This window comes from Meriones unguiculatus, chromosome 11 (genome assembly GCF_030254825.1).
Source record: "Meriones unguiculatus strain TT.TT164.6M chromosome 11, Bangor_MerUng_6.1, whole genome shotgun sequence".
NCBI classification, from domain to species: Eukaryota; Metazoa; Chordata; class Mammalia; order Rodentia; family Muridae; genus Meriones; species Meriones unguiculatus.
The window spans coordinates 24,113,682-24,140,458 of NC_083359.1; the positions used below are offsets into that span (position 1 = coordinate 24,113,682).

A 26,777-nucleotide genomic window follows, 5' to 3' on the forward strand; every position below is an offset into this window, starting at 1 on the left:
TTAGCACATATTAAATAAATTAAAGTGTCTGATTAAGAAGAAAAAAGTAGGAGCTAGAAAGATACAAAGATCGCTCAAAAGTTAAGAGCACCTTCTGCTCTTGTAGAAGACAGAATTCAGTTTCCAGCAACCATGATAGGCAGTCTGCTCACGAGCACCTGGAACTCCATCCAGCTACAGGGGCCTGATAGCCTTTTAAAACTTCTGTGGCACCAAGACACACATATAAATAAACAGTAACTTTTTAAAAAGAGATAAAATTAATTTTTCTCCTCTTACACATGTGTTCTGCCTGTCATCACACATGGAGCTAAGAGGACAACTTGCAGAAGTAGCCTCTCTTTCCACCAGGGGGATCTCTGACAACACACTGCAAGTGAGAAAAAAAGTAAGCTTCCAGAACAAAGCACCAACATGCATGCTGGATGAAGCCTCTGTCTCTCTTCACAATCTCAACAATGTAATGTCTATAAAGACTCCTGACAGAAGCAGTCTGTGAATATGCTACTTTCTCACTACAGGGTAGCCAAGATTTACTGCCAACTGCATTCTTATTTGTCAAAATGAGACATTTTTTGTGGGCAGTATACATTCACTCACTGACTCTACAGAGGTGACGGAAACCACGTGTGTGTATCTGTGTAAGGATATCCACTGAGACCAGAAGAGGGCATTCGATCCCTGAAATTAATTCAAGTTCCCCACAGGTGCAGGTGCTCTTAACAGCTGAGTCATGTCTTCAGCCCCCAGAGGTGACTTTGAGTCAGTTTTCCCAAGGCCCCCAGGCTAGAGATCACTCTGATCTGTGAAGTGAAGCACAGGAAGAGGCTGGTCTAGCAACTTGTTCCCAACTGCTACAGCAGATTTGGGTCATGACAGAACTATAAACTGTGTTTTTGTTACAAACTTCCCAGTGGTTTATTAAAAGTTCTAACTTTGAACAGAAAGTCTGAAAAGAGCCCACTGTGCTTTTGAACTCATCACAGAGGTAAACGCTATGTCAAAGTATAATCTGTTAATTTAGCAGCCACTGACAGGAGCTGATTACACCTTGTAATACTTTCTCTTCTGGATCTAAACCGTCTTTTTCTACAAATTCCAAGAGTGAAAAATAAGCATTTCACGCTGAGCCTGTTAACCTATGTTTGTTATTGCAGCATCCACAAGGATCCCAAACTGAGAAGCCAGCCTGGATTATGCATAATAAAATGCTGTCTTGAAGAAAGGAAGGGTGGAGGGAGGGAGGTAGGAGGGTGAGCATTTCAACATATGCGTTAAAGGAGGAATTGTTCTCTTGCTTATAAGATCACATACTCAACACTCTGGGAAAATTCCCACTATTTTGTGTCAGTTTGGAGGAGGCATCACTAACCAAACTCATGTATAAATGTCTGAGATTCAAAAAAACAATGTGTTCTCTCACTCTAAAGTTGCCCTAGAATGTAACTAGATGGATGCCCTGTTTCCACAAGGCACCAACTTCCTGATTGCTGCTAATGGTGATTTAATCTGTCAAGTTTTCAGGGAAATCCTTGAGTAATTTATGAAACAGATGTGCAAAGAAAATGGCATGAATGGGACAAGCCAAGAAAAACATCCTGGTGTCAGCAACTAAACTACAAGCTGTGGGAAGACGCCATTTCCCTTCCCTTACACTTGAGAGGTGAACAGCACTTAGCGAAACAAGCCACCCAACAGCAGCCCATTCTCAGACTTGACATGGGCCTTGGCTCCAGAAACTACTCCAGGACACAAGGCCACATTAAAAGAAGATACTGCACACTTACATGCTTTCATTAAGCTACATCGTGTTTTACAGCCACTTTGCATAAGAGCAAAGCAATATACAAGAGTACTCCATCAGTGACTTAGTAAACTAGTGAGGTGTGAACTTTTGTCTCTGGTATGCACCTACTGCTAGGGTCTCTAAACAAACCAATCACTGGTATGCCTCAGTTTCCTCATTTTAAAGGTCCCATATAACATTACTTATGGTGATTAAACAACATATTCAAGGCAGTTAGCAGGGTTGATATCACTTGCCTTTTGTAGGTAGAGTTTTTTCTTCTTACATACGGCTTATGGACTACTCTCCTGGATCATGTGTTGAAAGCCCGGGCCCTGCCGGTGGCTTCAGTATTTTAGGTTTTGGAAACTACATTCTTGTTGTTTCCTTTCTGGAAGAAGTTGCTCACCAAAGAAGGTCCTTGTGCCATACCGTGAATCTGTGCTCCCTCTCCTCTTTGCCACACGGGCTGGCACTGAGACTGTGAGCCACAGAGCCCCTTCCTGACAACTGGTCACAAAGACAGAGAAACTGACTAATGAAGCCCCTCCTATGGAAGGACTGCAATACACATGTGACGCCTCGTCCCGACTGTCTCAAAAGCAGATAGTCAGCAGTGTTGGAGACATGGCTGTCTGGTACAGAAAGCATCTTCTTCTCCCAAAGGGCTCTCCACCACCCTCTGTAAGCAAGTCACAGCCACTAGCTATTCCCGGTACTGACACCTTCTTCTAGATTGAGTGGGCAACTGTACTCACACTCACACGCCTGCAGACATACATACACATAATCAAAATCAAAACTCAAGTTTTAAAAAACAGTAATAAGCAGAGGCTGGAGTGTGGTTTGGTGGTACAGAACAAGGTCCTGGATTTGATCCCCAACACCGAAACTAACCAACACCCAAAGTGGTAGGAATTCTGAGCTTTTAAAACATCCAAACCAATGTCCATGTTATTCCTCCATGTGGTGTGTGGCTGAACAGAAGTATCTGGATAGTCCCTGGGTCTTACTGGTTTGTGTGGAGACTCTGCTCACTCCCTAGGAGGGCTGCTGCTTTTAAGACTTACGCAAACTTAAAGAAAAGCTGCCATCATATAGGCTAGTGTCATGACATGGCGACTACTATTTTCCAGAGAGGCACCATGTCAGCAAAGACTGGGAGATCCAGCTTCTCGTGGCTGGCAGAACAATAAATTACACACAAAACATAGAATAAAAAGTAACTCCCATGTGGGCAAAATTCCAACTCTAAGAAATCCCTTCCCCAGAAAGTTCTCACAAAGCATTATTATATGACTATGTTTAACAACTATGTAAAAACACACATGTAGACAAAGACCCGAAGATCCAAAAACTGAATCAAAGCTCCAAACAAAACAAGATGCCTCTGGTAAGCAGAGTGCGGCGATGGGAGAGGGCTGTCTAAAATGTTTAGTACTGTTCAATGAAAAACTTGACTAAAAGAAACTTATGTTTCTCAGTAACATTAAACATTTTAAGTCATTTTATTTTCCCCGAAGCGGTGGTCTGCACAGTTGCGTGAAAACTGCCACCAGGGACTGATGACAGCTGCTCCCTGAGAAGAGGGTTCTCCGGGGAGCTGGGCAGCGCTGGCTGCAGAGAAACTTCCCAACTGTACCACTTCTCAGAGACTTGCCTGGTCTAATGGCTCATCCCCAACCCGAAAGGGTCAGCACTGTACGTCCCTCAAACTTCTGAGATATTTATTTTCTAGAACATCTTTTGCGTGTCCCTAAACCCATCTTAGCATGACTGTTGCAAGTGCCTTCTTCAAACTATCAAATACACTTTCACCTCACTACCTTATTTTTATATCGAATTTCTTACTTTCTACTTAGGGATGATTTTTCCTTTAGTCTTAATATTTTCCTTCTACAACTCGTTCGGGGGCACACGATGGCTCTGTGGGTAAGGCGGCTTGCTGCCAAGCCTGACAACCAGAGTTCAATCTGGGAACACACAGGGAGAAAGAACAAAGCTCTGCACGTTGTCCCCTGACATCCAAGAGTGTGCCATGGTGTGCTTAATACACACATGCACACCCATGCACATACATAATAAACGTAACAGAACTTATTTTTAACTTCCGGCTAAGATTTCAGCTGTTCAACCTGCCTCAAATCTCACCTATTTTGGATGTATTTTAAAACCCTTGCTGTTTTCCTTTCCCTGCTTGCTGGCTGTGTGTACTTACCTTACTTTTTACTGACACATAACTGCACACATGCAGTACAGCCTCTGATTCACTTAGACACCAGGTAAGACTCAACACAGCCACTGTTGTGATGAGGCACTCCAAAGGCCTGTTCTGGCCACTTCAAAGCACTGGGCACATGTTAGCCAGTGACGGCGTTACACAATGTCCAGCAGAACTTACTTCTGCCTTTCTTGTCCCTATATTGATTATTGTGTTGAGGATCAAGCCTAGGACCCTGTACATGCTGAGTAAGCTACGCCACCAGCAGCTTTTTCTGAGACACAGACAAACTGTGTAGCTCAGGCTTGTCTGGAACTTGCTACATAGCCCAGGCTGGCCCAGCAGCTAAAGGCTAAAATTACTGACATGTGTCCCCATGCACAGGCCTAGGGATTTCTGTAATAACAAACCCCTCCCCTCTTACTCAGTTCTTCCTGTTTTCCCAGCCTCTGGTGATAGCTATTCCCTCTAGTCTACTTCTGCACTCAGCTTCTCACTACTTGACAGCTGGGGAACAGGAGTCTTTCTCTGGCTGTTTTCCCTCATCATGGCCTCCAGTTTCATCTATGCTATTGCATAAGACAAGAATTCCTGAAGAATATCCCATGGCAGATAGATGCATTGTCTTCATGTATTTACTGAAGGACACAGTTGATTTCATGTTTTTGGCTGCTGTAAGTGCTTCAATAAACACATGAGTGCTGTCCATCTCTTCAATAGACTATTTTCTTTGAATACACACCTGTGAGAGTGCCCAGCGAGTCTGATGTGTATGGGTGTTTTGCCTGCAGGTGTGCATGTACACATGAACTAGTACCCAAGGAGGCCTGATGGTTAGATCCTTTGACTCTGAAGTTATAGACAGTGGGTGGTAGAACTTGAACCCTGGTCCCCTGGGAAGAGCCACTGTGCTCTAACCATTGACACATCTTCCTGGCCCATCTCTGCCCAAACTTCTGCTTTTGGTCTCTCACGGCAGTGCTTGCTTACTGCACAACAGCCAAAGAGTGCGCCACCTCCTCCACACTACCACCCAATCCTCCGTACCCAACCCGCTGCCATCTTAACCGCTGCTGTTGCAACTGGACTAAAGTTATAGTACATTGCATTTGCTTTCTCTAAATCTTTTCTGTTTATTTTTCTGTAAATAGGCCCCTCTCCTTATTTTACACTGGACGTTAAAAAAAAAAGGCATTAAATCTTTACTCCAATTCCTTAAAAATTCTTATATTTTAACTTTGTATCTTTAATTTCTAGTCTTCATTGTTTTATGGCAAACATGCTAATTTTATATGGCACAGCTGAACAGCCTGGCAAGGAACTGCTCAGAAATGAAATGGATGGATGGCCCCTCCGCATAACGGGACTCTGGGCCAGCAGTGCTTCTTTGGGGCCTGCCCCTCACAAAGACGTGTAATGTTGCTCTCAATTAATAACAGTCATGTAATATTTGCAAAAGAACAACTTCATCAAGTTCCAAGAGTGAAAATGATTATTCTTGTAAACCAGAGCTGCTTTTTAAGCAACAGAATGTTGTTAATATTATTATTATTATTATTTTTTGTATTATTTGACAAGCAGCATCATGAACTCAGGGCTCATCAGAAGGCTTGGCAGGCTACATTAATAGTCAGCAAGCTTACAGCTCACTTGTTCATTCTGTATTAAGAATACCAGCTCTTCTCTCTGCGCTAGGAACAAGCTTCTGGTGTGTCCTTTCATTCATCTTTCTACCATGTAGAGGTGATCATGTTAGTCCACACACACAGCCCTTTCCCTCAAGCACTGTCCTTTTCTTGCATCCATGGACAACCAACCCCACCCACTGTAAGAGCCTGAGCATTGCTGATCATGTTTCTCATTTCCTCCATCCAACAACCCACAGAGTTCCAGGTCTGTTCAACAGTATTTCCTAAGCATCTCTAAAGTCCATCTCTGCTTCTTCCCCCCACCCCAGCACTATCTTAGTTCAGCACCTTCTTTCCATCTAGATTGCTAACGAGCCTATCCAGATTTTCTGCTTCTATTTACGATTTCCTACCAGACTAGCGCCAAAGGGAACAACTCTTGTTCACATATACATCCCACTTGGGTAGCAGAGTACCCTGGCATGAAGCAACGGTCTTGCTGGAGATACTGACTTACTTCTCCAGTCCCACTCAAGAACCTTTAGATTGCTTGCTAGGGTCTTCTAGGGTCTTTTTCTGTTTTTAAGTCCTTTGCTCCATAACTAACTATATCATCATCTGGTTTTATAAACGCTACTTTCTCCAAGAAACCTTCCTGTAGTGCCCCAAGCAGGCAGCTCATCTATCCACACCGGCCTTCCATAGCTGAACTGAAACAGAAGCAAGCGTCCCGCGCACAGCCTGTTCTTTTACCAGCCAGTCTCACCCTTCCCTGCACTGAAGACTAGGACGCAGTATTGTGCTTACTTACTGGAACAGGCTTGGGTGTCAGCAAAAATCAAACCTTTATTAAAGCAACCTCAAAACAACAACAAGCAAACATACAAATGAATGAGGCTGTGAATGAAAAGGACATACCAGGAGACGAAGCAGAGGGGTAGAAGGTAAGAATCAAAGCTGTCTGAACTATCTCTAAGGGATAGTGTTGAAGGAGAAGCAGCAATACCACAGACTGACAAGCGTGTAGACCATCTCAGTAAAGCCAAGGGCCTAGAAAGAAAGCTGCTTAGGCAGTTGGTTTGGAATTTCTTTGGTTCCAACCAAAGTTCTGTCCTCTGATACCAAGCCTATGTTAGCTGGAGAAGTTCAAGGAAACAAAGATTTGGTTTGAATGTCTCCTCAATTTGTAAAAATGCTAATAAGCTGAATGAGAGCATAAGTCACTAGGGATTGTGTCAACCAGAATCACAAAAGACAGAGCAGAGAGCTCTAATCCAGCGGTTCTCAAGCTTCCTAATGCTGTGACCCTTTAATACAGTTCATGTTGTTACTTCATAACTGTAATTTTGCTAGTTATGAATCATAATATAAGTATCTGATGTGCAGTATAGGTAATATGTGACTTTTGTAAAAGGATCGCTTGATCCCCTAAAGGAATCATTACCCACACGTTGAGAACCACTCCTCTAGGTCGTCTGATGAAAAGTTCTTGACCAGCTCTGATCTCCAGTGCTTTCCATTTCTCCTTCATGTTTATATCTAAGTGCAGTCAACTGATCTTGGCTCTTGATGGAGCAGCAAGTCTCCCAAGTATACCTACAAACATCAGCGAAATCAGACAATTTCTGGTTGAGCTTTAAGGATGCTGCTTTTGTAGTTTGCTGTTAATTCTGGGGCAGCAGGAGTGAGGTGGTGATGGGTCCTTATTCTTTGTGGATTCCACACTTACAAACTGACCAAGACATTAATGTGTACCTTGAAAGATAAAGTCAATATCCATGTGCTGTCCTGATCTTTGTGGACATGTCTGTGCAAAGCAGTGTCCATCACATTGGTTCTCAATTGAGGTCAAGGATAACTCTGTGTCCTCATTCATTCAGTACAGTTCTGTTGTCTACTTAATACTATGTCTCCATGCTGCTGCTATTTAAAACAGCTCACCAAAGCAGTGCGGAAGTGCTGTCCAGTGTTGCTTTAAGTTCAAGAAGATTGTACAGTGCCTCACAGAGGTATGTGAGTTATAATGCCGTGAACTGTGGATCAATGACAGTGAAGCAATATTCAGATAGATACTACATATAAAATAAGGTGTCTTACATTAGGAACATATTTCTAAGAAGTTATGAATCATGTGGAGCAAATGTTGTGGCGCAGGCTCATAGAAACCTAGGAACCAGGGCTTGGTTTTTGCTAACTCTGTTGATAACAACATTATAAGACCTAACAAGGACTGACCTCTTTATCTTTTGCACTTGGGTTTCTTTTAGCACCTGACAATGGATGCTTTACTGGTGGCTTAAGGTTCAATTCCTAGCACCAAAACCAGATAGAGGGATACTTAAAAACTGACTTGAGAAGTGAATACATAAATGAAACTATGTTGTCTTACACAGAAGTAGGCTGGAAGGTGAGGAAGTAATGCCCTAATAAACAGCACCATATCAGGGTAGGGCTGGGGGTTGTTGATGCTGCTTTTACAGATGTTCATGGAAGTGTTTCAACTCAGGGGGCATGTGAAGCTTAAATAGAATTTGTTCTATCACTTGCAATTACTTCAGTGACAGTAGCTGTGTGTCTTACAGAAATATTGAAGAACTATATTAGACATCTGCAACTTAAAGGGATACTTGACCATTCCATTAAACATCCTCCCTCCTCCTGCTCAGTGTCGCATGAAGACCCAGGCACCACCATGGATGTTGTTTCACACATGCAGAAAGTCTCTCATGTCTCTTTCTTCGAATGGAAGCTTATTTACAGAAACACTTCCACGCTGGAACTGTGTTCTTCTCTGCACAATCTGTTCCCATGGAAGAAGTGCACAAAACTGCCTTGCCCGTGAAGCAGAAATAAATACTCTTGGGTTCCCTCCAAAGTACAGCAAACCAACGGCAAGGCACAGCATCCCTTGCTTCGCTTTCTCCCCTATAACATGGCTGTATATATATATATATTTTAATACATAAATTTGGTGGTTAAAAGTGCTTGCTGCAGGGTGGATATGAATGGATGTGGAGAAGAGCGGGATTGGGGTGCATGACGTCAAAGAATCAATAAAAGTTATACAAAGAAAAAAGAAAGAAGAGTGCTTGCTGCTCTTCCTGAGGCTAGAATTCAGTTCCTAGCACCTACATCTGGTACCTTACAACTGCCTTAACTCTAGTTCCACAAGCTCCACATCCTCTTCTGGCTTCTTTGGGCATCCACATCAGGTGTTGTGGTAGTTTGGATAAGAATGTCTCCCATAGGCTTATATGTAGGAATAGTCATCAGGGAGTGGCACTACTTGAGAATAGGAAGTGTGACCTTGTTGGAGGAAATGTGTCACTGAGTGAGGACTCTGAGGTTTTACAAGTCCAAGCCAGACCCAGTCTCTCTCCCTGCTGCTTAGGGATCAGCTACTTCTCCAGCCCCATGTCTGTCTGTGTACCTCCACATGCCCCATCATGATGATAATGGCCTACATCTCTGAAACTATAAGCCAGTCCCCAGTTAAATGCGTTCTTTTGTAAGAGTTGCCTAGATCATGATGTCTTTTTGCAGCAACAGAACAGTGACCAAGATGGGTGGTGTGTGTGTAGACTTATATACACTCTAATGGAGTGGATGAGTGTTCAATTCCTGAAGGCAGGTACTACTACTATCATCTCTATTTTATAGAAGGTAAACTGAGATACAAGGACTTAAAGTCTCTGACCTATTACACAACCATTAAGCAGTGTGCTGAGGACCCAAGCTCGGGCAGTATGGCTCTAGAGACTCTGCTGTTCAATGTGATGTCACAGTCACAATTTCAACAACCCTCCCCAGTCAATAAACAATTTAGCATCAGGGGTAAGGGACATATGTGGGGTCATTTCAATCCCCAGTTTTTTAAAACCCCTCACAAATCCCTGTAAGCACTCTGCTTCCCTGATCTGCCACACGCTGTCCAACCATCTCCTCAGAAGCCCTGCTCACTCCCAGGAACACTCCCCTGTTTATATATTCCACTTTTCAGTCTTACTGGAAGCACTGTATTCTCAGAAGTGAAAAGCGCACATCACTACTCTTATTTCGGCCTCTTTACAACACTTACTGATTGACTAGTGCTCCCTACATTTTATTATATGTATATGCATGTGGCCACTTATCTATGCATACCATGCTTGCAGCACCCACAGTTGCCATGAGCGGGTGTTAGATACCCCAGGAGTTACAGTAGTTTATGAACCAACTGATGTAGGTGGCTGGGAACTAAGCCCAGGTCTCTACAAGAGTAAGTGCTCTTAACCTCTGAGCCATGTCCAACCCCAACTATTGTTTTCATCTGTGCCTCTACCTAAACAATTTTGCAACTCAAGTACCCACAAGAGTAAAAGATAATTGTTCATTCAACAAACTATCCTGTGGTTTCCTGTATTCCCTGTTACAACATTTTGTTCCTCGGGATGTGGGCATTTGACAAGAGATACATGCCTTTCATCTGAATTACTCATCACAGATTACATAAGCATCAAGAACGGAGTTAAAGGACAGGTGAGATGGCTCAGAGGGTAAAGGTACTTGCTGCAGAGACTGACAACCTGAGTTGAATTTCTGGAACCTACATGCAGAAGAGAACTGAGTAACACAAACAACAAAATGTAACTTTTAAGGGATAGGCTTTATAACAGAATTTATGCAAAGTCCTGGGTTTGATCCACAGATACAATGCACACATACACAAGCATACAATATACTTTAGATTCATTCACCATATAATGATAATCTACCAAACAAGCAACATCTGTAGCTCAAGCTTTTATTTAAGGGTTTGCTGGGGTGGGAGGTGAATATGAACAGCTCAATGCACATGTGCGGGTCAGAGGACAACTCCCCAGAGTTGGCTCTCTCCTTCTGTCTTTACAGATTCTGGGGGTTAAACTCAGGCTGGAAGGCTTGCACAGCAAGCAACCTTTTCACTGGGCCATCTTCCTGGCCCAGCTCTTCTAGTCTTAACGTTAATGTTGAACCTAAGAAACTGGGGCTGGGGAGATAAAGTGCTTGCTGTTGAATCATGAGGACCTGAACTTGAGTCCCCAGCACCCAAGCAAAAGCTGGACACAGCAAGTGTGACCCTAGACTGAAGGGTGGAGATGGGCGGGTCTCAGGGGCTAGCTAGCCAGCCACTCTAGTGCAATGCCTAACTCCAGGTTCAGGGAGACACCCTGTCTCAAAGGGGGAAAAAAAGGTTGGGAGTACACAAGTGAAAGAGAAAGATATCCTGATACCAAACTGTGGCTCCCCACAGGTAAATGTGCACATGCTTACAACAGAAAAAGAATGTGCACGTTTATACACAGAAAAAGAAAAAGGAAATTAAGAAACTGTATCTGTGCTAAGTTCAGTGGTACAAATCTATAATCACAGCCCTTGGGAGGCTGGAGCAGGAACATTGCCAGTTCAAGGCCAGCCTGGGCTACAAAATAAGAACTCATGATTCCCTATTCTCAGCCTCCTGAATGGTAGCATATACACTTTTTTTTTTTTTTAATTGGTGGGAACTCCCAACATATAACCAGTTCCTCTCCAACTTCACTCAAAATGATCTCACATTCCAAATGAGCTGTCTGTTTAGTTTGGAAGGAAAGCACACTATGTAACCTTAGACTATCTGCAGATACACTGTCAATTCTTACTTATACAAACTTCAGGAACAGCTACTTCACACTTCTAGTTGCTAAATGAAGTGCCAACAGCTAGCATTCTAATTAGAACACTGCTGCCATAATTGAGGCTCTTACTGAGTAATCAGTTAAAGCTAAAGGAGGCTGCAGTGCAACAGGAGTGCTGAGCGCAGGTGCGAGCTGGGACAGGAAGTCCTACTAGCAGGAATGTCTTCTCTGAGAGCACTTTATTGACATAATCAGAATAAATATGCTCTGATTGTTGTCTGTTCATACCTAATTGATTTAAAGAAAGCAAATTATGTTGCTGTGGTTAAAAAAAAAAAAAAAACAAGGAGAAAACAGATACATAAATGTGCCAACAGCCTCTGAACCTCTGCAATACGCTAGCTGTCTTCTTAAACCACGTTCTTTTAAGATTTAAAAGCTGAGAATGCTGCTTAGTACAACAAGGCACAATTTAAGCAACACCCTCTCATGCAGATCACAATATTTGTCTAAAGACACATGGGGAGAAGGATCACAGAGAAGCATGTAAATGCTGGCCAGTATGGACAAGGGGTTCAGAAACGCTCCTACCACAATTCTTACAACTTTCATTTTAAAATACAAAGTTTAAAAACTCAGGGACTCAGCAGCTAGACGGTGTCCTCCAGTCATGACAGAGAGGCTGGATCCATGAAATCGTAAGAGTATGGTTGCTGAAACTAGACCTGCATGGCGACAACACCTGTTGACACACCAGTGCGGACTAGGGAGATGTCACAAGGCCCTACCTTAGATGAAGAAATACAGGCAAGCAATGTGCTGAGTGAGAGAAAGTTTTCTCCAAGGACAAGGGGCATCCTGGTAGATTTTCCAAACCCAAGTGGTCAGCCTTAAACAAATATACAAATGAGCAACACTAAACGGACTCAGGTTATTTTTACATAGAAATGTACAAACACGTACATATGTATTGTATGTGTCTATATTTGTACAAACAATAATTATAGAAAGGCCATGTATTTAGAAGGACACACGAAGAGATAGAGGGGAAAGGAGAAAAGATGGAAATGACGTAAGTAAAGTACTCATATCTAAAATTATTAAAAAAAAATTAAAAAGGCAGGCTGGAGATTTGGTGTGGCTAAGAGCATATCTTGCTCTTACAGAGGACCTGGGTTCAGTTCCCAGCACTACATGTGGCTCACAACCATCTGTAACTCCAGTTCTGAGGGCTCTGACACCCTTTACTAGCCCCCAGGGGTGCAATAAACCCAAGTAATACAATACATTTAAAAAAATTTAAGTTAAAAATAAAGCAAACCAGGAACAAGGGATATCGCTTACTTAGCTGGTAGAGTGCTAGCCTAACCCTGGGTTCTATCCATTACACCACATAAAACCAGGAGTGTTAGCATATACCTGTCATTTCAGCAGTGGGGAAGTAGAGGATCAGTTCAATATCATTCTTGGTGAGATAGTAAGTTTTAGGATAGCCTGGGCTATGTGTGACAGTGCCCTTACTGTGCATGTTGCAATGTACTAGGTGCTACTGAATAGTTTAAATGATCTCAATAATGCTCTATGCATAGATTAGCTGCTTTTTAGTAAACTGATTTTCTTAAAAGAAAAAAAAAAGAATAACACTGCGCTGTTATTCTCAGCAGGGGTATCATGTTAAATTGTTTTACAAACACATCAAATAATCTATGTACTTTTAAAATTTAATATAGTCTATGGATTTTATTGCATGACAGATTACAATTCTAGTTTTTACAAGCATAATAAAATAGCCACTGTAGTGATTTTAGCAGTATATCTGCTACATTTAAAAGCGGTTAAACTTTACAAAAGTATCATGTTGTTGGTTTGTGTGTGTGTGTGTGTGTGTGTGTGTGTATGTATGTACGTATGTAACTGTGAAAAGGGTTTCATGATGTAGTTCTGGCTGGCCTAGAACAGGCTGGCCTCAAACTCAAGAGACCCATCTGACTCTGCTTCCCGAGTGCTGGCGTTAAAGGTCTGCACCACCATGCCTGGGTAAATAAAATTTAAATTCCTATGAATTAAAACTAACCTAAAAAATATTCTCATTCTGTAACTTTAAAATCTTTGGGTCATAACTTTAAAAAATATTAATCTGTCGGGGTAGGGGTTGATGTGTAGAGGCCAGAATACAACTTGTGGAAGCTGGTTCTCTCCTGCTACCATGCAGGTTCTGGGAACTGAACTCAGATGATCTATCAAGCTTGGCAAAAAGCTCCTCTGAGCCACCTTGATGACTATGGGTTATAACTTTTAAAGCTATCTCTCCAAGACAAAACCTAAAAGCTGAAGAACAAAAATCTAATGAGAGCACAATGATAAAGTCGTTTCCCAATATGCCAGCTCATTTACTCTCTAACAGATCCACAGACAAACTATGCCCATTTCTCACAGACGTGGCTGTCTCCCTTTCCGATCATCCTAACTCATGAAGAAGTAAACCTGAAACCTAAAGAAACCTGATCAGCTTTGGCACACTCATGACTGGCTATCTTTTTAGGTGATACCTTATTTAAGACATTCTGCTTAAGTAGTTTTTTTTTTTCTTTTTTTAAAAATTATTTATTATTTATTATAATTTATTCACTTTGTATCCTGGGTGTGGCCCTCTCCCTCTCTCTTCTCCCCCTCTGACCCTCCCCTAGTCCACTGACCACTCAAGTAGTTTTATCAAATGTACTATATAACTGTAAGGATGAAAAATACCTAAAACAACCTGGGTAAGTAAGTCTTCCAATGAAAGCCATATAGCAGAATGATCAAACATCCTTTCCTGTTAGGACGCAGGAAATTAGCTTTGTAGATACAAATGTTCCACACTATACTTTGATTTTATCTCTTATAAACTGTTGTCACTAATGCCCAATTAATCTCAGATACAGTACCAAATATCAACATTAATAGGCAGTCTGTGACTTTAAAACAGGGAATGTACATGACACCAGTGACCTTTGTGAACACAAACTGGGTCTTGTGTAGCTCAGGCTAGCCACAAACTTGATAGTCAGCCAAGGCTGAACTTGAATTCCTGATCTACCTTCCAAGTGCTGGGATGACAGTTGTGTGTCAATGTACCGAGGCTCTTTTTTTCATTTTTACTGCTGAGGGCAGAAGGGAACTTCCTATCTTTCCTATCCAGTGCTCACTGCTATCAACAGAGGCTTAGACCACCTGAGAGCAGCTTATCACCAGTGAGGGGTATCATCGGACTTGCGACTTAGATTCGGACTCCAAGTACCAAACTCCAAGTATCTCACTTCAATTTCTGTCAGCAATTCCACTTGAACACTAGGACCTTCATCAGGCTTTGGCTCTGCGTGGTTCTTCTGTGTCAGGCTATTTGTCTCACTTGAAGTTTGTAAACTGGAAGAGCATCCTATATAGTGTTGTTCCTTTCTCATGTATAACTTCACAGGTCCAGAGAGTCCACTAGAGCCCTAAGGTCTGGCTTCATGTTGCCCACCACTCTGCAGGGCTCTTAGTAGAACTTAGTACAACTCCTCAGATTCTCAGAGTAAGCGCTCAATGGTGTATCTCAGTTACTCTGTAGCATTTAAATAGCTAGAACCTATTAGAAAAGCACAGTATCTAGTCAGGTAGATGCTATTTGATTTTTGTTCTCTCTCCCTCTCTCTCGCTTTCTCTCTGTGGCTTTGGCCATCCTGGACTCCCTTTGTAGAACAGGCTGGACTCTTAATTCACAGAGATCTGCCTGCCTCTGCCTCCCTGAGTGCTGGGATTACAGGCATGCGCCACTGTGCCAGGCCTAAGATGCTATTTCTATGAGGTCCATTTTGAACATAAGAAACATCAGGAAAAAGTAGACAGCAATCCAATCAGGATGGGCACATCAAAGTGAGTATAGTACGAAAGCCAAAGGACTGGAAACTGGAAGAGCTGTGGAAGTTCTTCACCGAGGACCATGGTCTGAAGTGTGATGCTTCTCAAAATGGGACAATAGTCTTTGAGACTAATGCCAGAAAATGGCTTTGTGACAACAGTAAAAAAAATTTTTTTTTCTTTCACATATGAAAACATCTGTTTACCCCTCCATTTTAGATCAGGTGACATAACAGATGGTTTGGGGGGTACTGCATAGTAGATTTTCTATGGAAGGTACATGGGAAAAAGGGGTAACTGTTAAGTACGGTTCTGAGTCTTTAGTAGTAAATCTTTTTCCAGGTAGTCTCAATATGCAAAAGTATATACCAATAACTCCTCTGTAGGAAAATGAATGAGACAAGCTTGTTGGGTGATACTTTGGAAGACGAGCAAAGACTGCAGATGTATGTCCTGAAAGCAGGTGGCTGTGGATTTAGCCTAGACTACTTTCCTGGTCTATTTATCTCAGGAATGCTCCTGGACTTCAATAACCAATGTCTTACTAGAAAATTAGACCTGTGGGAATGGAAAGTCAGGAATATGTGTGGTCAGGGTACATGGTATACAAGTATGAAATTGCTGAATAAAAGACACTTCAAGAAGATTTTATTATCTTTAAAGATTTAATGTGTGTGTGTGTGTGTGTGTGCGTGTGTGTGTGTGTGTCTGCATTCACAGAGGCCAGAAGAGAGTATCTGATCCCCTAGAACTGAAGCTGCAGATGGCTGAGCCAGTATGTGGATGCTGAGAACTAAACTCTGGTCTTCTGAGAGGCAACAAATACTCTTAAACACTGAGCCCTCTCCCCAGCCCCAAATTTTAAAATACTCACTTAAAAAAAAAAAAAAAAGACTTATTGTATGTGAATGAATGTTTGGCCTGCATGCATGCACGTATGTGCACCACCCGTATGCCTGGTGCCCTCAGAAGTCATTGGATCCCCTGAATTATAGACTGTTATGAGCCAACATGTGGGTGCTGGGAACCGAACCTGGGTTCTCTACAAAGGCAGCAAGTGCTCTTAACTGCTGAACCATCTCTTTTATATGAAGGAAGGAAGGAAGGAAGGAGGGAGGGAGGGAGGGAGGGAGGGAGGGAGGGAAAGAGGGAGGGAGGGAGGGAGGGATAAATGAACACTAACTTACTTAGTACATAAGATATCATTAGTCACTGTTGGCCTTATCACTAGAAATGTCCTGACTTAAAAACCAGTCTAACAGTTAGCCAGTTTAACAAATTCATTCAAAAACATTTATTAACTGACCACTGCAAATGATATTATAGCATTTAGCAATTAAAAAAAGCAGGAACTGAAACAGAAAACCTCATGTAAACAGAGGAAGGCAGGCACAGGGGATAATGTGTGTGAGTGTAGATTATGAAATACAGAGGCCCCAGGCATTGGTGGGAGATGGAGTCAGAGGGAGTCTGATCACAGAGGCTAAGGGGGAGGATCTCTGAAAGTTCATCTACACAGGGTTCTAGGCCAAGCAGGGCCACAAAGTGAGTTTTGGTTGAGTTTTTTGTTTTGTTTTGTTTTTTTTTGGAAAGAAAAAGCAAGATATATATTTATATTTAAATTATACACAACATTTAAATATTTTCTTAAATTAAGAAATTAACAAAAATTCATGTCAAAAGACATTCTGAAATCAGTTACTAGACTTTGAAGTTAAATACAACATACAAAACCTATTGTTACTGCGGCATACTAACAGAATCACTTGTGTTTAATAAATCACTGGTTTCATCTACTCAGACATAGCTGTATCTTGGCTTCAACACAGAAAATGTCATGTGCCTTTATCTGCACTAAACTTTCATAATGAAGGGCCCCAGTGAGTTTAAAATGACTTCATTACAGACCTGGAAAACCCTTTCTCTAGTGAGTTTTGTTTACATATGCTACTTGTTCACTGTCAAGAGATCATGTTTTGGGGATGGGAAGAGAGAGAGGGAACACTAGCTTAAAATCACTTGCTCTTGCAAAGAATCAGAGCTGGTTCCCAGTACTCTATCAGATCACAGCCACCTGTAATTTCAGTTCCAGGGCTCCAATGCCCTCTGACCTCTAAGTCCACATTATTGCAGCACACATGTTCAGATAAGCAAAAAGTACTTGAGAGGTATCTTGTTGCCCAGTTTAAGGATGAAGTGCTGGTTCCAACTGGCATTCATAAAATCTTTTTATGTTTTAAATAAAATGTTTTACATTAGCAATATTTTTAAAATCTTAGGGAAATACAAAACAAGCTGAATGGCACTGCCGAACTGGCAGGTGGAAACTGCAGCATGTCTTTCCAAACGCTTGAGTCTTCAATATGTCTTCCGAAAGAATATTCTGCAATATGCTTCACAATATTCAAGTAAAAGCATCCATGATTTGGTAAAAATAACACAATGCATGCACAGCAGTGTTTAGGACAAAAGGCTGAGCATGATGGTGTAAACCCATAATGCCAGCACTCAGGGTAGAGGGAAAATGAGGCGAAAGGATTGAGACTTATCGAGGCCACCATATACTACATAGCAAGTTCCAGCCTACCAAGACCCTCTCAAGAATAAACAAAAAAGAAAAGTAAAAACAAAACAGTGAAAGAAAGTAAAACGTGTTAAAAAAAAGAGTGCCCACTGGACGGCTGGAGAGATGGTTAGAGCCTAACAGTACTTGCTGTTCTTGCAGCAGACCTGGATTTGGTTCTCAGCACCCAAGTGGCAGTTCACATTAGTTTCTAGCTCCAGTTCTAGAGAATCTGCCTCCTTCTGGCCTCCACAGGAACTGTATACAAGCAGTACACACACATATATGCAAATACGCATATACATAATATAAAAATAAATATTTTTACAAAGCCCATTATAAACAATGCATTCGTCATTAGGTCACAGGTCTTACATGCTGGCAAATCATCTATCGTATCTTTATTCTTTTACTGTACTCAATTTCCTTAATGTTATGATTACCAAAACAAAAGAATAATAACAGATTTCCCAAGAAGGTGTCAGATATCAAACATTTTTAAAAGGTTTCATGCTAAACAACCATGAGCCTGTAACTCAAATGACCATTTCATTTTCCAAGTGGAGACATCAGAAGTGCTGCTCTAACATCCACAAGTACTGTTTCTCAGCAGTGACCCTAAGATTTCACTCCATGTCTAATCTGATCCATCAGTGGCTTCCAGATTCAGTAAGCACTACCTAGAGATACCTGAATTTGGTGGGAAGTCCCTTTGGCTAGCAAAGACCAATAAACACACAGAAGTAGGCTAAGCGAAAAAAAGTTCAGAGGATGTGATAGGAGTATGTAATATGTAGCCTTGGTAAGTTAAGTAACTTATACAAACACTAGAAGTCAAAAAAATGTACTTCCACTCTAGGATACAGTCTTGCTCCCTCAAACTGGAGCTTGACTCTATCAACTGATAATAACTTTTAAAATCTTCTAGAAGCTTATTAATTTATTTTCAAATCCAGGCCTATACACTGGCACATATTTTTTAGCTTTTATTGCACAAAATTTCAAATATGGCTTCCTAAATATTAAGCACTTTACCAACTAAGCTGCCATTTTTAATTTTTTTCTTAAAGGAATATTAACTATCATAAAGGAATATGAAAATAGTACAGGAACACATGTGCTCATAGTGCGCGTACACATAAAACTGTGGAGCCATAGTGCAAGAACTAGAAATACGACTAGTAAAGTGGTACTTAAGACAAAAACGGCCAAGTACCTTTAGTGGACATTAGTAATCACACAAAAGCTACTTGTAAACTATAACTAAAGGACACACGAAAAGGTATGGACAGGCAAGGGCTTTTAAGAAGTACCCCAAATAGCAGTGATAAACACACCAGCTTACACGTCCAAAAATTACCTGATGAAATGCTGGCAGAAGGGAAACTAACTCATCTTTCTCGGGAATTAAATTCTTAATACCTACTTGTATTCTGTTACCAGAAGAGAGAATAACTAATTCATTGTCTCAGCACAAGAATTCTCAACAACTGGTCCGGAGCAGTTGTTCTCAGAAGATCAGAGCTGACAATCACCTTCTCATCTTTGATTTCAAGTTCCAAGTACTGAATAAAGACTTACTGACAAGACAGGGTAAAACAAGATGAGGGTGGGGGTGGGGGGGCGTGTGTGAAAGGAAAGTAGAACCAAGAGTGTGCACATTGCAAAGCTCTTTGCCAAGCATGGACTGCACTATATGAGTTCCGCAGACACAAGAACTGTGTGATCTATTCCAACAACTGAAGATGCTCTCCTCTGAAGAGTGAAGCTTCCCCAAGGAGCCAGGCAGACTACAACAACAGTGCACACAGTTCTATCACACTAGTAAACATTTAGGAACTAAAAACAAACATGAAGGGTGACGAAAATACATAAGGGCGTGTGGCGGGCTCTAGTTGAGAGAATAACTTGAAATGGGCTGTCTGCTGCCAGGTGCCTTGACCTGACACAGCCAGGAGTTTAAACAACTATGCTAGGAAAGAGCTGCTGGTGGAATACACGGTTCCCTGTAAGGAAAGAGAAGGGGAATTGGCTTGCAGAGCCAGTATCGTTTCAGCGTCTCATCACCAGAACCATGCATGTCACTTGTGCCAGATTCCCCAGAGAACATACTAGGGCTACAGAACTTTCAATTCATACCTTGTATGGGACTACAGATTACAAACGTACCCCATTTATTATGGTTTTGAATTCAGCTCAGAGATAACACTTAGCTAACTGCAGCTGGAAGTTCCTTCACTTATCCCTTCCTGCCACAGCTGCCTTGTGAGCAACTAGACAAGAGGGGAGGAAGTGAGTGCCCCACGCGCTGGCTGGCCATCTTATACCACCAGGAGAACAACCTCAGAGGGATTGTCCCCTGACTTCCCAGAAGAAGGCTTCCAACTATCAAGGGCCGGCGTCTGAAATCTCTCCTTATTTTTGAGCACTGCCACCACAGAGAACCCAAGAGCTTCATTAGGGAACGGAAACTTTGGAAAGGGCACATTTATATTTTTGAAATAAGTCACATTTGCTAGTGGATACATGCTAAAAGTCTTCCTTTTCCTGAGTCATGAGCTGTACTTATTGATCACTTCAAACATTTAAGTATAACATTTATTTGCCATCTTTTTTGGCTATACTTTGTAGTACCCAGGACTTCCACATCCCAGGCAAGCACTCTACCATTGAGCTGTATCACTCATTCTCAGACCCCCCTGCCCCGACACAGATCTTCCTTATCCCACCTGGCCTCAAAGCATCTACATAACAGAGTGACCCTAACTCCTGATCTTGCATCTACCCCCCAAGTGCTGGGATTACAGGTATGTGCTACCACGTGTAACTTTTAAGAAAGTTAACTTGCTGCCCCCAGCACTGGGCTTGAACCCAAGGCCGTATACATGCTGTATAAGGAAGTGTTTCACCACTCAGTTACAGCCTCAACCTTTGATAACCATTTAAAAAAGATTTATCTCACTGTTAGCCGTGTGTGTGTGTGTGTGTGTGTGTGTGTGTGTGTGCGTGTAACATGACTGTGTGTGAGGTGGGGCACTCACGGAGGCCAGAGGATTACCTGGAACTGGAGTTTTAGGTGATTGTGAACTGTCTGACATTGGTGCTGGGAATTATATTCTGGTCCTCCAGAAGGGCAATACATAATCTTAATAGAAAAGCCATCTCTCCAGGCTTCTTTGATCACCATTTAAAAACAAACAAACAAACCCACTCTTTTCAAACTCAATTGTCTCTCGAGTACAACTTGAATGCCACTGTAAAATACTTGTTATAGTTATTGTTTCCTTGACGGAAATTTATTTTGTCAAATACTCAATGAATCTAAAATTGTATTTAGCCCAGGCCCACCATTTTACAAATAAGAAACCTGTAGTTTGGAGTCATAAGATTCCCTGCACTTTTGACTCCAAACTTCAGGCTTCTTAAAATTATACAGAGCTGGTCAGAGGCAGTACCAGAACCTGAACTCCTTATTCCTACCATATTCTGGTAATCTGGCTACCAGGGCAGCCATATTAACCACTTGACCAGTTCCCCCTCTGTCTATTACCTCCTAATGGCAACCCTCTAAATAAACCAATCAGCCGTTCTATGACTGTTTCACCCCATCGTGCTTTTTAAAGCATATGGTGTAACGGTACGTGCTTCTGTACAATGCTCAGACTTTAAACAATTTTTCTTCCTGCCAGCTGAAGATGAAAGTCAAATGCTGATCAGTAAAGCTGTCACCTGTTTTGGTTTCAGTGGGTCAGCTACACACAAGGGCTTGGGAAAAGTTCTTGGTGGCAACATCCTTCCAGATCCTTGAGTAAATTGGCTCAAGGCTGTAATCCATGCTGGGCAGGAACAAGAAAGATAGGAGACATGTTTCCCTATCCCTTCAAACCCTGCAGTATCAGGGGGAGGACTGAGAGTGAGCTTCTTAGTAATTTCCTCCGGCTATCCTCTGACTTGGAAGTGGAAGTGTGGTAGTTTTGTAGACTTCTTTCAACTTTTAAACTAAGTTGGTACTCTACTTCTGATATGATATACTGAAAACACCCATGGATCTGGAAATGATTTTTTTTCTTTGGCAAGCCAAAGAGAAATACTGAAATGGTCCCATGTAAATTTCTGAACACTTGATGGAAAAATGAATAAAAACCACTAAAGCAAAACCTTTTCAGCCTTGCAGCTTCTCAGCGAGGTTTGCCTCAATTCAAGGTTGGATAACTGTTCTCTTTCAGAAACACAAGGACACGAATGTGTTGTGTTACAAGGAATCACATGAAATGGAAGCCCTTGGCCCTTCATCTTCACGGCCTCAGAGGAGCCTGATTATCTTCACTGAAAACCAGAGAAGACAGGAGTACTACAAGGTTAAGAACCCAGCTATTTCGGCTCTGAAAACAGTACTCTTTAAGAACATGATGGACGGACTTCTTGGTGGCGAAGCAAATCTGAAAGTACCCTTTGGTTCCATCTGACGCATTATCCAAGTTGCTTTGAAGTATGTTGTTTTCTGGGGTCAAGAAGAGCTTCTGCACTTCCTGGTTTCAGGTTAGGTGGGTGGTTCAAAGAACTGTTTTCTTACCACACTTATTGCATAATCAACAAAAACCCAAAAGGAAGAGGGCTGGTTAAATATTTAAACTTGTATTTCCTGGTGACCTAGAAGACCTAGTGTTATATTCGATATCCTCAACTTTAGTGTTAGGGGTTTCTCAGTGTTACTAAAGGCACCAGAGTTATGTGGGTCTGAAAGGAGTTAAATGTAGGTCAACAGGATATAAACTTGGCCTTTCTTTCCTTTAGAGGAATTTTTATTTAAATGATGTCTTAGTGAAAACAAATGGAAAACACGATCCACCCGAAACGGATAGCGGCAAAGTTTGAGAAAAACAATCACGAAAAGTTGTCTGGTCATCCGCTTTCACTTAGTGTGAAAAACCCAAAGGGTGAGTCTCCTCTTGGGCAACTCCAGCCTGTCCACAATGACCACTTGTTACACCTCCCACTCACTCCCCTGGAGGTTCACTAGAAATTAGAAGGAGTCTAACAAGGTAAAGGGCATACTCGGCCAGGCCTAGGGTGTCTCTGAGTTACACCCTCTGAGGTACCAGGGACTGGTACAACCGCGTCCCCTCGCCCCCAAGTCCAGACTGGTGTCCAGGAGGCCAAACTCCAGGCTGGGTACAGTCAAAGCATCCGCCTGCCGGGCGCGGGGTACGGGTATGGTGAGGACGTCCCAGGGAGCAGGGACCGGAGCAGGGAGGGGGTTTTGCGCCGCGGAAGGTTCAGGGACCAAGGCCCAGGCCCGCAGCGGCCGCCGCCATCACCAGGCCGCAGGGCGGGGGGGCGTGCCGCGTGCCCCCGCGCGCTGGACCACCATGCGCACGCTCCCCGCCTCCGCCGCGGCCCCGGCCGCAACTGTCCCCTGATACTCACGCTTTGTCCACCAGCTCCCGCACCTTCCACATGTTCAGCATCGCGCCCCGCGCGGCTCGGCCCGCCGCCGCCCGCCGCCACTCCCTACGGACCCCGGGAGGCCTGCGCTCCGGAGCTGATCCAGGTCCGGGTCGCCGCCGCCACCCACTGCCGCGAACTCTCCCTCACTGGAGCTCCTTCTCCCGGCCACAGCCACGGCACCGCCGGTGACACGTCGAGACGCGGCCGCACCGGCGCTGCGTGGGGCGGAAGTGGCCGGCTTTCCGCCCGCGCCTCGCGCTGCACGCCGGGAATTGTAGTCCGCGCCCTGCGTTTCTCGGAACATGGGCGGGTTGAGATGCCAGCGGTTTGGGGACCTCTGACACAGAGCTTTCAGGTGATTGCCATCACAACGACTGTTGCAAGACTTACTCATGCTCACCTTCTTCAGATGTACAGTGCCGATGTTAAGCTTGATCACAGAGTGTGATTGGCGTGCGTGTTCTTCTTTTATGCACGTGTCTCTGCATTTGTTTCTAAATATTCAGAAGTCTACACCACTGAGCTCCCGGGGTTCCGGCCCTGACCAGTGAAGAATTGTATTCTATATCCTTTCGCACTCCAGTTCTATAATGCAATGATTTTATATGTAGACCCTTGTTGGATACTTAGTTACAAGTCTCAGAAACTCAGTTCACAATAGTTGGGAAATCAGAAAGCCATCACTACAAATGCACAGCGTACCTATGTGTGTTTTATTGGATATACCCAAGAACTTTGTAGTTTTAGTTTCTAAACGCATACATGCACACTGCTTTCTGAGATTTGCTAAAGTAACCGCCACCGATCACATTTCCACTTATTTATATTAGTCTAAGCTCCTGATAAAACTTGAAGTAATATTAAATTTCGTTTTAGGCAAATCCTTAAATTTTATAGGTTTTACCTGTCTTGGTTGCACACTGCTTTAATCCTAGTACTTGGGAGGCAGAGGCAGGGGAATCTCAATGAGTTGGTTTACATGGGAAGCTACAGGTCAGCTTTTAAAATTACAATTTAAAAAATTAATTAAATAGTATTTATTTAAAAAATATAAAAACGAAATATAAAAACATTTACACATTAAGTAAAACATGATTTAAAATTATATATATGCTATATTTAAAAAATCTGCCACTGATTACTGAGCATCCTCAGGGTAGTACAAGTGAAGACTACAGTGGGGCTCCAGTTCCCTGGGAGCTTAAAGGTCTTTGGAGGAGGAACATAACAATCAAGAAAGCATTTAATTAGAGAGAATAAGTGCTTGTCAAAATCAAGAACATAATTTTATAGACAATGATGTCAGAGTAAAGTAACGTTAGAGAATATTTAGGGCTCTTTGAGGAGACTGAATGAAAGCTATACTGCAACAATACAAAGGAACGGGCTGTAAGAAGATTGAGAAAAGAATTACTAAGGGAGGGAACACAAAAAACTAAGATCCACAGTGAAGGGAAAACAGTGACTCCAAGTAGCAAAGGTCCCAGTGCCTCTGATTCTGGGTCCTTCAGTCAAGGCACCTGCTCAGTTTGCATTTACTTGGGAAGCAGCTTGAAAGCATCCACAGTAAGGTCCTGGAAAAAAAAAAAAAAAAAGCAAATTAAACCTTGAAATACAAAGGGCAGAAACCAAGATGAAACTGACTCACACATTCCTCAAGCTAGGGGCCCTGGAGGCCACACTAAGTAAGCTGAAGCTTGGAGCGATAGGCTGGAAAGGGAGGCAAAGAGGTGCAGAGGCTAACAGAGAAATGGAGCTTTCCGAAGAAAAGTTTAATTTTCCTGTTGAAAGTATTGTCCAGCCCAAGGTTCAAAGGCTGGAATGTGGCCAGGACAGATAAGAGAAACTGCTTTGCATAACTAAGAGCTCAGCAAGTTTACTTTCGAACAGGCCAGTCCGGGGGACACCTGCAGAATGGTCCTGGCACAAAACAAGAAGCTTCCATACCCTGGGCTCTTCACAGCAGTGCACAGCCAAGCTCGTCATTTATCCGCAAAGCACAAGGTGAGCACCTAAGAGTCTCAATCAGACTTAATCTGAGTTATCACCTGTGGCACATTTCAAGTCCACTGGGGCCATCTAGATTGTGACACTAAAACCCCTCCAGTACACCTGTCACTCCAGAGAGCACCCAAATGGGCTCAAAAAGAGTTTCTTTAAAAGGTGGACACCAGAGACTAATCATTTGTGTATCAGCAGCATGTTCCCTTTTTACCTTTTAATCTTGCAAAACTGAGAGCAGTTTCCATAGTAACTTCTTTATAGCAAGTTAAATATGTCCATAATAGAAAAATAAATTTAAAAAATATGCTTGGCCCATCCCTCCTCAGGAAAACATAGATTTCACTAAATGAGCTGATGCTTTTAAAGTAAGACTAAACCAACATGTGCTTAGAAAGGCAACATACGCAGCTCTGTCCACTATGTGGAATGGGTATTCACAGACAATGGACATTGGCTGGTTAGCTCTGGTGGTTGTCTCTCCAGTTGGGCCTTGGGGGTGGTTTTATTCAGAGAGCACAGTATGGCAGCCATGGGACAACACTTTTACCAAAGATCACCGTTGGCGGTCTAGGGTTTCCAGGTTCTCGGTTTCTTATTCTTATAATTGAAATAAGGGCTCACACTGATTTTTAAAGCAGCAGGAAAACTTTATTTAAAGCAAAGCAATAAAAAAGATTAGGGAGCAGTAGGCCACGTGAGTGAAGGGCTCAAGGTCTCTGATTATTGTTTGGCCCCTCCTTTTATGAAGTTTAAAAGGAGGGGTTTGGGGGCTAAAGGATGTAATGGGCATGGTTGCATTTATTGATCAAGTCTTATGATCATTTTTACGCTGCAGATGTTCCTACCCAATTATGCATAGTTGGAAGAATAGGCAGCTGTTCCCCAAAGGCCATTTGAGAACGTAATTTGGCCTTACTGCGCATGCAATCCACTTCAGGCTAGATTGGCATTTCTAGGCTTACTGGTGACATTGGGAATAGAGCTGTACAGAACTTTCTGGGTTTGATCGGTGTTAAGTGGGGAGAAATGCACTCCCAGTGTTCACAGGGAGAATGTGGCCAAGTCGATATAGGTGAGGGGTCTAAGGTTTCTAGGTGCATTGTTCAGAGACCCGTTTGTGTCTGTGGTACACGCAGGTAAAGGAGATAGGCAGTCAAGCGAATTATTTGAAGAGGGATGTGTCAAACCTAGTAGAGTCCCCGGTTACAAGATCCTTCTATGCTTGCCTACGTCAGCACCAGTCAGACTTCCGAGAGGACTAGCTGTTCGGGGCCATGGTGACTTACAGATGTAATCCTAAACCTGCGAACTCAGTCAGGAGGAATAGCATGAGTTCTGGGACAGCATGATTACATACTGTGTTTCAGGATGACAGAAGGTACAGAATGACATGCTGTCTCAAAAAACAAAAGGTAGGGGGTAGTCAGAGAGATGGTTGAGCAGCTCAGAGCACTGGCTGCTCTTCTAGGAGACCAGGGCTTGATTCCCTGCAATCACAGGGTAGCTCACAAGCCTCAATGACTTCAGTTGCAGGGGATCTAATGCTGTCTTCTGGCTTCCATGGGCACTAGGCACTCAAGTTGTGCATAGATATACATGCAGGCAAAAC

General features: G+C 42.7%; 1 protein-coding gene across 4 annotated transcripts in view; it reads right to left on the bottom strand.

Moving 5' to 3' along the window:
- The window catches only part of Clint1 (clathrin interactor 1), a 52,610-nt gene extending 29,220 nt beyond the window's left edge, over positions 1-23,390 (bottom strand). For 2 of the 4 annotated variants that reach the window (XM_021651424.2, XM_021651422.2), the window contains exon 1: positions 23,144-23,388. In XM_021651424.2, coding sequence (XP_021507099.1) covers positions 23,144-23,184 — 41 coding nt within the window. In that variant the 5' untranslated portion in view covers positions 23,185-23,388. Of the gene's footprint in view, positions 1-23,143 lie in introns of all 4 variants that reach the window. The other 2 variants (XM_021651423.2, XM_060363811.1) reach the window with 2 other exon arrangements.
- Between the last annotated feature and the right edge of the window lie 3,387 nt (positions 23,391-26,777).